The sequence below is a fragment of the Tachyglossus aculeatus genome, chromosome 2 (assembly GCF_015852505.1).
Source record: "Tachyglossus aculeatus isolate mTacAcu1 chromosome 2, mTacAcu1.pri, whole genome shotgun sequence".
Classification (NCBI taxonomy): Eukaryota; Metazoa; Chordata; class Mammalia; order Monotremata; family Tachyglossidae; genus Tachyglossus; species Tachyglossus aculeatus.
This window is the reverse complement of record NC_052067.1, coordinates 54,859,631-54,874,722: the sequence shown is the minus strand read 5'-3', so window position 1 is coordinate 54,874,722 and position 15,092 is coordinate 54,859,631. Positions and strand designations below refer to the sequence as shown.

The window sequence follows — 15,092 nt, the reverse complement described above, 5'->3', positions numbered from 1 at the left end:
ACTAAGCACGAGGGTAGATAACAAGATAATCAGGTCAGCCTCCCCCATGAAACTCCCAAATGAGGCTCACGGCTTCCCAGCACCACAACACCATAATAATGGTAATAATGATGGCATTTATTAAGCACTTACTATGTGAAAAAGCACTGTTCTAAGCGCTGGGGAGGTTTCAAGGTGTCCCACGGTGGGGGGGCTCACAGTCTTAATCCCCATTTTACAGATGAGGTGACTGAGGCACACAGGAGTGAGGTGACTTGCATAAGAATAATAATAATAATGGCATTTATCCCCAGGGCTTAGAACAGTGCTTGGCACATAGTACACGTTTTCCCGAGGTCATTAAGGGTGGACAGGGCTGCTAAGCAACAATGCTTTGGCTGAGAGGGGGCTACATCATACTTTTTTTCTTAAATCAATAAAAAAGTAAGCTGTGGGTGCCAACCAGGAACTTGGAACCATTACAGAAACAGCAGTGCCAATCCCGTGGTCAGTCAGGTGCCTTTTTATTTTTTTTTAATGGCATTTGTTGAATGCTTCCTATGTGCCAGGCTCTGTGCTAAATTCGAATTCCGGCTCTGCCACTTCAGTCAATGAATGGTATTAACTGAGCGTCCACTCGGTGCACGTGCTAAGCGCTTGGGAGAGGACAATACAACAGAATTAGCGGACACATTCCCTGCCCATAACAAGTATAGAGTCTGCTGTGGGACCTTGGGCAAGTCACATCACTTCTCTGGGCCTCAGTTACCTCATCTGTTAAATAGGGACTAAGACTGTAAACCCCATGTGGGTCATGGGCTGTGTCCAACCTGATCTGCCCCACTGCTTAATAATAATGATGACATTTATTAAGCGCTTACTATGTGCAAAGCACTGTTCTAAGCGCTGGGGGAGGTTGCAAGGTGATCAGGTTGCCCCACTGGGGGCTCGCAGTCTTAATCCCCATTTTACAGATGAGGTAACTGAGGCACAGAGAAGTTAAGCGATTTGCCCAAAGTCACACAGCTGATAAGTGGCGGAGCCAGGATTAGAACCCATGACCTCCGACTCCCAAGCCCGGGCTCTTTCCGCTGAGCCACGCTGCTTCTCTTAGTACAGTGCAGGCACCTCGAAGGGCTGGATTAAGGATGCCCTAACGCAAACCACCAAAATCACGGCCTTCCAGAAGAAGTTTGGACACTACCTGATCTACTTCATTTGTTTCAATGTATGCACCTGTATGTATGTATATATGTTTGTACATATTTATTACTCTATTTATTTTGCTTGTACATATCTATTCTATTTATTTTATTTTGTTACTATGTTTGGTTTTGTTCTCTGTCTCCCCCTTCTAGACTGTGAGCCCACTGTTGGGTAGGGACTGTCTCTATATGTTGCCCACTTGGACTTCCCAAGCACTTAGTACAGTGCTCTGCACACAGTAAGCGCTCAATAAATACGATTGATTGATTGATTGATTTCAATTAGAGCAGTGTGGCCTAGTGGAAAGAGCAGGGGCCTGGGATTCGGAAGACCTGGGTTCTAATCCCAGCTCCACACTTGTCTGTGGTGAGACCTAGGACAAGTCACTTCACCTCCCTGTGACTCGGTTCCCTCATCTGCAAAATGGCAATTCAATACCTGCTCTTCCTCCTACTTGGACTGTGAGCCCCGTGAGGGAACTGAAGCTCTTGTGTGGCTCGGTGGAAAGAGCCAGAGCTTGGGAGCCGGAGATCATGGGTTCTAATCCCGGCTCTGCCTCTTATCTGCTGTGTGACTCTGGGCAAGTCACTTCACTTCTCTGTGCCTCAGTTACCTCATCTGTAAAATGAGGATTGACAGTGAGCCCCACGTGGGACAACCTGATCACCTTGTATCCCCTCCAGCGCTTAGAACAGTGCTTTGAACATAGAAAGCGCTTTACAAATGCCATCACTATTGTTATTATTACCCCATCGCTTAGTACAGTGCTCATATAGTATGAGCTCAAAAAGAACTACAATTATTACTATGCAACCACCAGTTAATGTGGCTTTCTAATCCACTCTCTCCAACTGGAGTTCATCTACGTACATTTTGCTTCATAGATAAAGTCTTTGGACAAAGTCATGACCTTAACACACAATTTAAAGCATAACTTACACTTGCTAGGATCAAGAGTTTGGTTAAGAAACACATTTTTCCTTTTACTCTCTACCCTACATTTAGGAACATTTTCTCTAACCAGATAAACTTGACCTATGGAAAATAACACATCCTGGCATAAGTTAGCTCAGAAGCAGCAGCTTAGAACAGTGCTTTGTACATAGAAAGCGCTTTACAAATGCCATCATTATTGTTATTATTACCCCATCGCTTAGCACAGTGCTCATATAGTATGAGCTCAAAAAGAACTACAATTATTACTATGCAACCACCAGTTAATGTGGCTTTCTAATCCACTCTCTCCAACTGGAGTTCATCTACGTACATTTTGCTTCATAGATAAAGTCTTTGGACAAAGTCATGACCTTAACACACAATTTAAAGCATAACTTACACTTGCTAGGATCAAGAGTTTGGTTAAGAAACACATTTTTCCTTTTACTCTCTACCCTACATTTAGGAACATTTTCTCTAACCAGATAAACTTGACCTATGGAAAATAACACATCCTGGCATAAGTTAGCTCAGAAGCAGCAGCTTAGAACAGTGCTTTGTACACAGAAAGCGCTTTACAAATGCCATCATTATTGTTATTATTACCCCATCGCTTAGCACAGTGCTCATATAGTATGAGCTCAAAAAGAACTACAATTATTACTAGGCAACCACCAGTTAATGTGGCTTTCTAATCCACTCTCTCCAACTGGAGTTCATCTATGTACATTTTGCTTCATAGATAAAGTCTTCTTTGGACAAAGTCATGGCTTTAACACACAATTGAAAGCATAACTTACACTTGCTAGGATCAAGAGTTTGGTTAAGAGACACATTTTTCTTTTTACTCTCTACCCTATATTTACGCAAATTTTCTCTAACCAGATAAACTTGACCTATGGAAAATAATACATCCTGGCATAAGTTAGCTCAGAAGCAGCAGCTCAGAACAGTGCTTTGCACATAGTAAGCACTTTACAAATGCCATCATTATTATTACCCCATTGCTTAGTACAGTGCTTGGCACATAGTACGAGCTCAAAAAGAACTACAATTATTACTATGCGACCACCAGTTAATGTGGCTTTCTAATCCACTCTCTCCAACTGGAGTTCATCTACGTACATTTTGCCTCATAGATAAAGTCTTCTTTGGACAAAGTCATGGCTTTAACACACAATTGAAAGTATAACTTACACTTGCTAGGATCAAGAGTTTGGTAAAGAAACACATTTTTCTACCTACCCTACATTTAGGCAAATTTTCTCTAACCAGATAAACTTGACCTAAGGAAGATAATACATCCTGGCATAAGTTCGCTCAGAAGCAGCACCTTAGAACAGTGCTTTGTACATAGTAAGCACTTTACAAATGCCATCATTATTGTTATTATTACCCCATCGCTTAATACAGTGCTCACATAGTACGAGCTCAAAAAGAACTACAATTATTACTAGGCAACCACCAGTTAATGTGGCTTTCTAATCCACTCTCTCCACCTGGAGTTCATCTATGTACATTGTGCTTCATAGATAAAATCTTATTTGGACAAAGTCATGGCTTTAATATACAATTTAAAGCATTAAACTTACACTTGCTAGGATCAAGAGTTTGGTTAAGAGACAAATTTTTCTTTTTACTCTCTACCCGATATTAAGGCAAATTTTCTCTAACCGGACAAACTGACCTATGGAAAATAACACATCCTGGCCTAAGTTAGCTCAGAAACGGCAGCTTTAAAATAAGACTTGGGCTACTGACAACTGAAAGATACTAACAACTGCTGAATCAGTGTGCACCCCCCAATTTATGGATTTACCACTCATTTTCCCATTCCCACTCCACGGGAACTTATAGAATGAGAAAGACCGCTCAATCGCTCTGTACCTCAGTTCCTTCATCTGTAAAATGGACAATAAGACTGTAAGCCCCATGTAGGAAAAGGACTGTGTCCACCCTGATTTACCTGCATCTACCCCAGTGCTTAATATAGTACTTTGTACATAATAAGTGCATAACGAATACCATTAAAAAAGTATGTTACCTATTGGACATTTTGCTTTGCACACGGTAAGCGCTTAATAAATGCCGTCATTATTATTATTTAGTACACCAGTGATGCAATTTTGGACAAAACTGGTGTGTGTGGCTGTGTGAGAGAGTATGTGTGTGTGTCTCTTACATAGGGAACATTAAAAGGTGGGGGAAAAGCAGCTATACTAGCTTTGATTGTCTTGGGAAGCTTTTCTGAAGGGCCTGAACTCAACGCGGGGGGGAAAACCATTGTGCTTATAATAACTGTCATGCAAATGTTACTTCAAAAATGAGCCAAGAAACAGTTCCACATCAGTGGGAAAGCCGGCCAATCCGTGCTGGAGACTTTAAAACTTCCTACACTTTTAGAACCTAACGGCAGAAATAACGATGAACTTACCTACTGAACGATAGACTTTTCTCATTGAGTCATACGCACACACGGCACTTGATAATCCACACTGGGCAATATTTACACTTCCACAGAGGTTCACTGTGTAACTTATATTCTTTTCGGTATCAACCGCTTCCCACGTGTATCTAAAAGAGGAAAGATAAGCAAACTGTCAGACAAACACTTTTTAGACGCTCATGCCAAATGGCACTGAAATCTAATTGAGTCAGATCTGGGTAACCGACAGAAAAAACTATGCTCAGCTCGAGACTCTCAAAGATGGTTTCTTAAAAGTTTGATCTGATCCCGTCGTGCTGCTGTGGCTCAGTGGAAGGAGCCCGGGCTTGGGAGTGAGAGGTCATGGGTTCGAATCCCGACTCTGCCACATGTCTGCTGTGTGACCTTGGGCAAGTCAACTTCTCTGAGCCTCGGTTACCTCATCTGTAAAATGGGGATTACGATTGCGAGCCCCACATGGGACAACCTGATCGCCTTATATCCCCCCCAGCGCTGAGAACAGTGCTTTGCACATAGTAAGATTTAACAAATGCCATCATATTATTATTATTATTATTATTGCTGTTGAGTCGGATATAAGAATTTAAAACGCCACCTTTGCAATCAACTGTGTTTTGAAACTGGCAGGAAGATAGTCTAATAACTATGAGAAAAATTGGTCACTCTGTTAGCCTATGCAGACCAGTAAACACTGGATATATTTTTGTGACATTTTAGAAAACAGTAGTTCTGCCTGGGGTAATTAGACCTCATGAAGTGATAAACGGCAATTCTTCCTTTAAAGAAAACCCTAAAACCCCCAAAACACTGCTGAGGTCACTGCCCCTTAAGCGCTTGAGGTCACTTAAGCGCTTAGTACAGTGCTCTGCACACAGTAAGCGCTCAATAAATACGATTGAATGAATGCCACAGGACCAGAACAAGAGTCAGTCTTGGTTCCAGCTATAGTCAATCAATCAATCGTATTTATTGAGCGCTTACTGTGTGCAGAGCACTGGACTAAGCGCTTGGGAAGTACAAGTTGGCAACTTATAGAGACAGTCCCTACCCAATAGTGGGCTCACAGTCTAAAAGGGGGAGACAGAGAACAAAACCAAACATACTAACAAAATAAAATAAATAGAATAGATATGTACAAGAAAAATAAATAAATAGAGTAATAAATATGTACAAACATAGTCCTTGGTCAGGCCTCCAGGGACAAAACAAAATGAAGAACTTTTTTTTCTAATGTCATTTGTTAAGCGCTTATTATGTGCCAGGCACTGTACTGAGCACTGGGGCAATAATAATATTAATGATGGCATTTATTAAGCGCTTACTATGCGCAAGGCACTGTTCTAAGCGCTGCATACGAGATAATCAGGTTGGACACAGTCCACGTCCCACACGGAGCTCACAGTCTTCCATCCTCAGTTTACAGATGTCAGAACTGAGGCCCGGAGAAGTCAAGTGACTTGTCCAAGGTCACGCTACAGAAAAGTGGCATAGCCGGGACTCAAACCCAGGTCCTCGGATTCCCAGGCCTCGTGCCTCTTTTCAACAGGTCAGGATGCTTCTTTAGGAACTAAGGACCCAAGGAATTATCCTGTTCATTCGAGGAAAAAAAATATTAGATTCTGTGAACAACTGCTTGCTCTCCACTGTTTTCAAACATGTCCATCTCACCCCATCCTAAAGAAAAACTCCAGAGCCTGACGGGATTGGCTTTATTCTACCTCAGTTTCCTCATTTGAAAAATGGGGTTTAAATACCTGTTCTCTGTCCTACTTAGACTGTGAGCTCCATGTAATAATAATAATAATAATAATAATGATGGCATTTATTAAGTGCTTACTATTTGCAAGGCACTGTTCTAAGCGCCAACTGTTCCAACTTGTACTTCCCAAGCGCTTAGTACAGTGCTCTCCACACAGTAAGCGCTCAATAAATACGACTGATTGATTGGGGAGGTTACAAGGTGATCAGGTTGTCCCACGGGGGCTCACAGGCTTAATCCCCATTTTTACAGATGAGGGAACTGAGGCCCAGAGAAGTGAAGTGACTTGATGATGGTGGCATTTATTAAACGCTTACTATGTGCAAAGCACTGGGGAGGTTACAAGGGGATCAGGTTGTCCCATGGGGGGCTCACAGTCTTCATCCCCATTTGACAGATGAGGGAACTGAGGCCCAGAGAAGTGAAGTGACTTGCCCAAAGTCACACAGCTGACAAGTGGTGGAGCCGGGATTTGAACCCATGACCTCGGACTCCAAAGCCCGTGTTCTTTCCACTGAGCCACGCTGCTTCTCTGGGACTTAATGACCTTCGATCTATTCCAGCCCTAAGACCTAAGCACACAATAAGGACTTAAACAACACAACTGGAAATGTGTCTACCAATCAGTTATTGTGTCAGAGTACTGCACTCGCCCAAGGGTTTAGGACAGTGCTCTGCACATAGTAAGCTCTCAATAAATGCAACTGAATGAGTGATTACTAGATGCAGTGCGGCTCAGCGGAAAGAGCCCGGGCTTTGGAGTCAGAGCTCATGGGTTCAAATCCCGGCTCCACCAATCGTCAGCTGTGTGGCTTTCTCTGGGCCTCAGTTCCCTCATCTGTAAAACGGGGATTAAGACTGTGAGCCCCTCGTGGGACAACCTGATCACCTTGCAACCTCCCCAGTGCTTAGAACAGTGCTCGGCACATAATAAGCACTTAATAAATGCCATTATTATTATTATTATTATGCTTGTAAGCTGACAAAGCAACATATGCCACTTAACCTGCCTCCTCCCTTCCCACCCCTTCTTTCCTCCACCTCCTCATCCCCTCCATCATCATCATCATCAATCGTATTTATTGAGCGCTTACTGTACTAAGCGCTTGGGAAGTACAAATTGGTAACATATGGAGACAGTCCCTACCCAACAGTGGGCTCACAGTCTAAAAGGGGGTCACCTACCAACCTTTTCACCATCAACGCCCTTGCCACTCATCACCACCCCCTTACCACAAAGAGAAGCAGCGTGGCTAAGTGGATAGAGCACGAGAAGGACCCGGGTTCTAATTCCAGCTCTGCCACCCATCTGCTGTGTGACCTTGGGCAAGTCACGTATCTTCTTTGTGACTCGGTTATCTCATCTGGAAAACGGGGCTAGAGTGTGAGCCCCATGGGGGACAGGGACTGGGTCCAACCTGATTAGGCCCAGTGGAAAGAGCCCGGGTTTGGGAGTCAGAGGTCATGGGTTCTAATCCCTGCTCCACCACTTGTCAGCTGGGTGACTTTGGGCAAATCACAACTTCTCTGGGCCTCAGTTACCTCATCAGTAAAATGGGGATTAAGACAGTGAGCCCCACGTGGGACAATCTTTATTACCCTGTAACCCCCTTAGAGCTTAGAACAGTGCCTGGCACATAATATGCGCTTAACAAATACCCACATTATTATTATTATGTACCCCAGTAGTTAGAACAGGGCTTGGCACATAGTAAGCACTTAACAAGTACTATAAAAAAGATGTATTATTTAACTGGTCGCTTTAGTTTCGAATCACCTGTGGCTACGGCTTAACTACTGGCTATTTTGTGATTGGCCATTTGTGTCCACTAGCCTTCCCCCATTAGCCCGGGCCTCCTTGAAGGCACAACCTGCATCCTATTCTGTTCCAGCGTTTGTAAAATGACTCCTCAGAAGGGGTCCGTAAATGTGAAGGAGGGTGACTTTTCCGTTCCTCCCCGCTCCCCTGGACCACAAACTGAGCTGTCATCTTTTGGGGTCCATCCATCCGTCTAAATCATCCCTGGGCTTCGGGGTCAAGCAGGTTTGGGGCCTGGAATCTCGGCTCCCCGTCAGATTTGTCCAAAACATTTAGAACATTAAATGACAAATACACACCCCCCGCCCCCACCCCCCAGCTCCTGGACATCTCTCCACTGATGTCCCACCAGCATCTTGAATTCAACTCTTCTCATCATCCCTCCTCCGTGTGACTTCCTCATCGCAACGGGCACCACCCCTTTTCTTTCCGCCTCTCAAGCCTGTAACCTCGGTATTTATCTTCGGACTCTTCCTTCTCTTCCACACACCCCCCGTCCCCTAAGACTAAGTCGGTCACCAAATGCAGTCAGATCATCTTCCACAACACTGCCAGAATCCATCCCTTCCTCTCCAACCAAACAGCAACCGTGCTGATCCAGGCATTCGTTATATATCTCACCTCAACAACCGCAGCAGCTCCTCACTGCCCTCCCTGCCTCTTCCCTAACCAGTCTCTACTTCGCTCTCCTCCTTGGGTCATTTTTCTAAAATGGCATTCGGCACACATCTTTTCACTCCTCGACTGAACATTCAATTATTTATATCATTCTTTCTGAGTTCTACATCTGTCTACCCTCCCGCACTAGCGTCTATGCTCGTGGGCAAGAAATGTCATTTGGCGGCTACATTATTTCCCAAGGGCATACTACAGTGCGTTATACCCCAGAAACATCCCTCTTTCTTTTGTACTCTCCCAAACACTTCTGCACACAGAGAGCACTCAATTGTTCCGAATGATTAATTAGCACCGCTGCTCTCTTATACTCTGGTTATTAAAAACCCCCGCTCTCCAAGATCTATCCTAAAGGCAGGGGCTTTACTTATAGTGTCACCGATTGCTACTAATGTGAGGTACTGAGTAACCCTTATGCATAAGCTTAGGCCTGCTTCACTAAGATTGTGTGTTCCTAGGAGATAAGCACGACTGTAGCTTGTCTGTGGATGGCCAAGCAAAAAAGCCACCTCCTGCTCGGCCCAAAATTTAGGGTTTCATCTATATTTGAAATGTATAAAGGATTAAAGGAAGGCAGAGAACCAAGGAGCAAACCCCCCAGGGATGAGGCTGACCAACCAGGCTTTGGAATTCAGTGTCCTTGTTAACCCCAGGAGAAGTACGTGACTTGCAAGCGTAAGCCCACGAGGGCAAGGATTTCACTAGACTAATTCACCCTTGGTATCTGCTGACAGCTTTTTGTGGGCAGAGCACTGAATTCAGCCCTTGAGAGGGTGAAATACATCAGAGTAGGTAATAATGCCGGTACCTGTTGAGCGCTTACTATGTGTCAAGCACTGTTCTAAGCGTTGTGGGCAGGGAATGTACCTGTTTATTGTTGTAGTGTACTCTCCCAAGCGCTTAGTATGGTGCTTTGCACCCAGTAAATGCTCAATAAATACAATTGAATGAATGAAGCGCTGGGGTACATACAAGCTAATCAGGTTGGACACAGTCCCTGTGCCTCAGTTTACAAATCAATCGTATTTATTGAGCGCTTACTGTGTGCAGAGCACTGTACTAAGCGCTTGGGAAGTCCAAGTTGGTGACATATAGAGACAGTCCCTACCCAACAGTGGGCTCACAGTCTAGAAGATGAGGGAACTGAGGCACAGAGAAGTACAGTAACTTTCTCCCCCTTCTAGACTGAGCCCATGGTTGGGTAGGGACCGTCTCTATATGTTGCCAACTTGTACTTCCCAAGTGCTTAGTACAGTGCTCTGCACACAGTAAGCGCTCAATAAATATGATTGAATGAATGAATGAATGAGAAGCAGAGTGGCTCAATGGAAAGAGCACGGGCTTGTGAGTCAGGGGTCATGATTTCAAATCCCAGTTCCGCCAATTGTCAGCTGCGCGACTTTGGGCAAGTCACTTAACTTCTCTGTGCCTCAGTTACCTCATCTGTAAAATGGGGATGAAGACTGAGCCCCACGTGGGACAACCTGATCGCCTTGTATCCTCCTCAGTGCTTAGAACAGTGCTTTGCACATAGTAAGCACTTAACAAATACCATTATTATTATTATTATTATTACAGGGCTCTGCACACAGTAAGCGCTCAATAAATACGACTGAGTGAATGAATCAAAGTGGCAGGGAACTTAAAATAGGTGGGAAGGGGGGTCCGATTTAAAGATGGAAATTTCCACCCCTAGACCTGGTATATGTGGGGGGTAAGGGGGGTGGGGAGAAGGGGACAGGGCTCTCAACCTCCTGGTGAATGGGACTCGGGAGAGCTTTCGCCCCAGAGAAACAGGGAATGTGGAAGGGGAAAGGAAACCAGAGGACAGAATCAATCAATGGTATTTACTGAGTGCTAACTGTGTGCAGGGCATTATACCAAGGCTTGGGAAAGAATAATACAATCTGTGTCCAACCAGATCAATCAATCAATCATATTTATTGAGCGCTTCCTGTGTGCAGAGCACTGTACTAAGCGCTTGGGAAGTACAAGCTGGCGGGTAAAACTTGTACCTACTCCAGAACTTATAACAGTGCTTGACACACAGTACTTACGTACGTAACTGTAATTAATTTATATTAATGTCTGTCTCCCCGTCTAGACTGCAAGCTTGTTTTGGGCAGGGAATGTGTCTGTACTGTTCTATTGTACTCTCCCAAGTGCTTAGTACAGTGCTCTGATAAAACTTGTACCTACTCTAGAACTTATAACAGTGCTTGACACACAGTACTTATGTACGTAACTGTAACTAATTTATTTATATTAATGTCTGTCTCCCCGTCTAGACTGCAAGCTTGTTTAGGACAGGGAATGTGTCTGTACTGTTCTATTGTACTCTCCCAAGTGCTTAGTACAGTGCTCTGATAAAACTTGTACCTACTCCAGAACTTATAACAGTGCTTGACACACAGTACTTACGCACGTAACTGTAATTAATTTATATTAATGTCGGTCTCCCCGTCTAGACTGTAAGCTTGTTGTGGGCAGGGAATGTGTGTGTACTGTTCTAGTGTACTCTCCCAAGTGCTTAGTACAGTGCTCTGCATTCTGTAAGTGCTCAAGAATTATGACAGAATGAAAGAACAAATGACTGAACATAGTAAGCACTTAAATACGATGAAATCAATCAATCAATCAATCGTATTTATTGAGCGCTTACTGTGTGCAGAGCACTGTACTAAGCGCTTGGGAAGTACAAGTTGGAAACTTATAGAGACAGTCCCTACCCAACAGTGGGCTCACAGTCTAAAAGGGGGAGACAGAGAACAAAACCAAACATACTAACAAAATAAAATAAATAGAATAGATATGTACAAGTAAAATAATAAATAGAGTAATAAATATGTACAAACATATATACATATATACAGGGTGTGTATATATATACAGGCCCAGAGAAGAGTGAATTGGTCTCCCAGCAGACAATCAATCAATCGTATTTATTGAGCGCTTACTGTGTGCAGAGCACTGGACTAAGCGCTTGGGAAGTACAAGTTGGCAACATATCATTATTACTATTATTATTATTATTAGACAGTGCTCTGCACATAGTAAGCACTTAATCTCATCTTTAAAATGGGGATTAAGACTGTGCCCCTCTGCAGAAGGGAAATGTGGCCCACAACTTATCGATTTTCAATCAATCAATCAATCGTATTTATTGAGCGCTTACTGTGTGCCGAGCACTGTACTAAGCGCTTGGGAAGTCCAAGTTGGCAACATATAGAGACGGTCCCTACCCAACAGTGGGCTCACAGTCTAGAAGGGGGAGACGGAGAACAAAACCAAACATACTAACAAAATAAAATAAATAGAATAGATAGGTACAAGTAAAATAAATAAATAAATGAAAAAAAAATAGTTGGTAGCTGTGAGCCCTGCCCGCAAGAAATTCACAGTCTAAAAGGGGAGACAGATATTAAAATAGATAAGGGATAGGGGAAATAGTTGGGTCAACCGTCCTGAGGCGGGAGTTGCAGTAAGCCCTCACACTGAATGCACGTCTCTCCAAAGCATGGGTCATCAGGAAGACTGACGCAACCTCCTCATCAATCAATCAATCGTATTGATTGAGCGCTTACTGTGTGCAGAGCACTGTACTAAGCGCTTGGGAAGTCCAAGTTGGCAACATATAGAGACGGTCCCTACCCAACAGTGGGCTCACAGTCTAGAAGGGGGAGGGCAACCCTCAGCAGCCGCATCTTCAGCTGGGAAAGCCCGGGTTTATCACTGTATTCCGACTCCTCCTTACGCTTCCATAAATTTGGGCTCAAGGGCTAAGTCTTCGGAAACAACTGGAACCCCCTGGTAGCCTCCTGAATGAAAACAGACGACTACGAGGAGATGAAATCACTTCATCCTGTCATCATTTATCTCTGAGTCCTACTTTGCACTGAAAATAAGTGTGCATTTCCTTCCATAAATTTTCTATTCCCCCGACTATCTCTCCGCTGTCTACCGTCATCAGCCCTCTCCCTTCCCTGGCTAAAACCGGTGACTTTCCTGACCTCTCCACTGTGGTCCCCAACGGCTATTTGACTCCTGTAAACAGAACAGCATTTTCCTTCTCTGCTCCAACTTCCAGCTGGATTCTTCTCCTGACTCCAATGCTTTTACCCCCTCCTCAAGGACAGGCCACAAGGCAAAGGGAATCTATATTTTTTCTAAATGGCATTTATTAAGCGCTTACTATGTGCAAGGCACTGTTCTAAGCGCTGGGGGTATACAAGGTGATCAGGTTGCCCCACGTGGGGCTCACAATCTTCATCTCCATTTTACAGATGAGGGAACTGAGGCCCAGAGAAGTTAAGTGACTTGCCCGAAGTCACACAGCTGACAAATCTATTTAAATTCACATTCCATTTGCCCAGTGGTTAGATTAAATGTTGCTTAACGAACCAAAACGCCAAGGCTTGGGGACCTACGAGCACCAGAAAAATCAAATAGAAAAAAAAAGGGGGGGGGGGAATCAAATTAATTTAGTGAGCACTACATGCAGACCACTCTACTTTGCACTTGGGCGGAGTACAACGCCACAGAGTTGATAGATGATAGACATTTTCACTGCCCCCCTACTCTAGAGAAGCAGCGTGGCTCAGCGGAAAGAGCCCGGGCTTTGGAGTCAGAGGTCATGGGTTCAAATCCCGGCTCCGCCACTTGTCAAATGTGTGACTTTGGGCGAGTCACTTAACTTCTCTGCGCCTCAGTTCCCTCACCTGTAAAATGGGGATTAAGACTGTGAGTCCCCCGTGGGACAACCTGATCACCTTGTAACCTCCCCAGCACTTAGAGCAGTGCTTTATTCATTCATTCATTCAATCGTATTTATTGAGCACTTACTGTATGCAGAGTACGGTTTATTAAGCACATAGTAAGTGCTTAATAAATGCTATCATTATTATTATTATTACTCTAGAATGTAAGCTCCCTGTAGGCAGTAGAGCATGGAGGAGCATAGTAATGAAGCTCCATTATTCTTGTCTTTTTGCTCCATTATTCCAGAGCCACTCTATTCTTTTAGAAGATATTTAACAGTGATGCAATATTTTAACAGAGCTTGGGGACCGATTCCTTTGTCTTTTTTTTTTTTTAATGGTATTTGTTAAGCACTTACTATGGGCCAGGCACTGTCCTAAGTGCTAGGGTAGATACAAGCTAATTCTTAAAAGCACAACTCCTCTAAGAAGCCTTCCCCGACGACTAAGGCCTCTTTCCCTCTTCTCCTACCCCCTTCTGAGTCACCGTGGCGCTTGGATTTGCTTCTGTTATTCACCCCTCCCAAAAGTCCCACAGCTCTTATGTACACGTCTGTAATTTATATTAATGTCCGCTTCCCCCTCACACATCCGTAATTTATTTTAATGTCCGTTTCCCCCTCACACATCCGTAATTTATCAATCAATCAATCGTATTTACTGAGCGCTTACTGTGTGCAGAGCACTGTACTAAGCGCTTGGGAAGTACAAATTGGCAACATATAGAGACAGTCCCTACCCAACAGTGGGCTCACAGTCTAAAAGGGGGAGACAGAGAACAAAACCAAACGTACTAACAAAATAAAATAAATAGAATAGATATGTACAAATAAAATAAAGTAAAAAATATGTACAAACATATATACATTTATATTAATGTCCGTTCCCCCCTCTAGATTGTGAGCTCATTGCGGGCATGGAAAGTGTCTATCAACTGTTATACTGTACTCTCCCGAGCGCTTAGTACAGTGCTATGCACTCAACGAATATCGCTGATTGCCGGCAAAAAAAAATGACTACAAATAGGCTTCCTTAGCTCTTATCCTCTGTCCACAGAATAGTGAGGGTTTTACAGTTTCACAAAGCTACACAGACCAGTGAGAGAGTTTTACAAAGCTAGTTCCTAAGGAAACCAGAACTGTCTTCAAAGGCAACAAAAAACGGAAAAAAAAAAACGCTCTAGCCCAAACAACAGGTGTAAAGATGTCACCTAAATATCCCAAGGTCAACTTCGGTTAGAAATCTCACAGGAACCCACCCTGAAAGGCTGTTAAAGCACGAGGCTGGCATCGCCCATGATGGGAAATCGCTTCTAATCCTCCCACCGTCACGAGCAGATGCCTATGGTCTGAACTGCTCTATCCAAAAAGGGGGTCTCTGAGAGGAAAAGGGGTCAGAAGTGGAGACAAAACGGCCCCTCCCTGGAATAATAATTATTGTGGTATTTGTTCAGCATTTCCTAGGTGCCGGGAACTGTACTAAGCGCTGGGATGGCTACAAGTTAATCAGGTTGGA

The 15,092-nt window shown here is 43.8% G+C and overlaps 1 protein-coding gene across 1 annotated transcript in view; it reads right to left on the bottom strand.

Annotated features, from left to right (window-relative positions):
- The window catches only part of IGF2R (insulin like growth factor 2 receptor), a 140,415-nt gene that overhangs the window by 110,554 nt on the left and 14,769 nt on the right, over positions 1-15,092 (bottom strand). Inside the window, 1 exon segment of the mRNA XM_038742552.1 lies at positions 4,556-4,695. Within this exon segment, the coding sequence (XP_038598480.1) occupies positions 4,556-4,695 (140 nt within the window).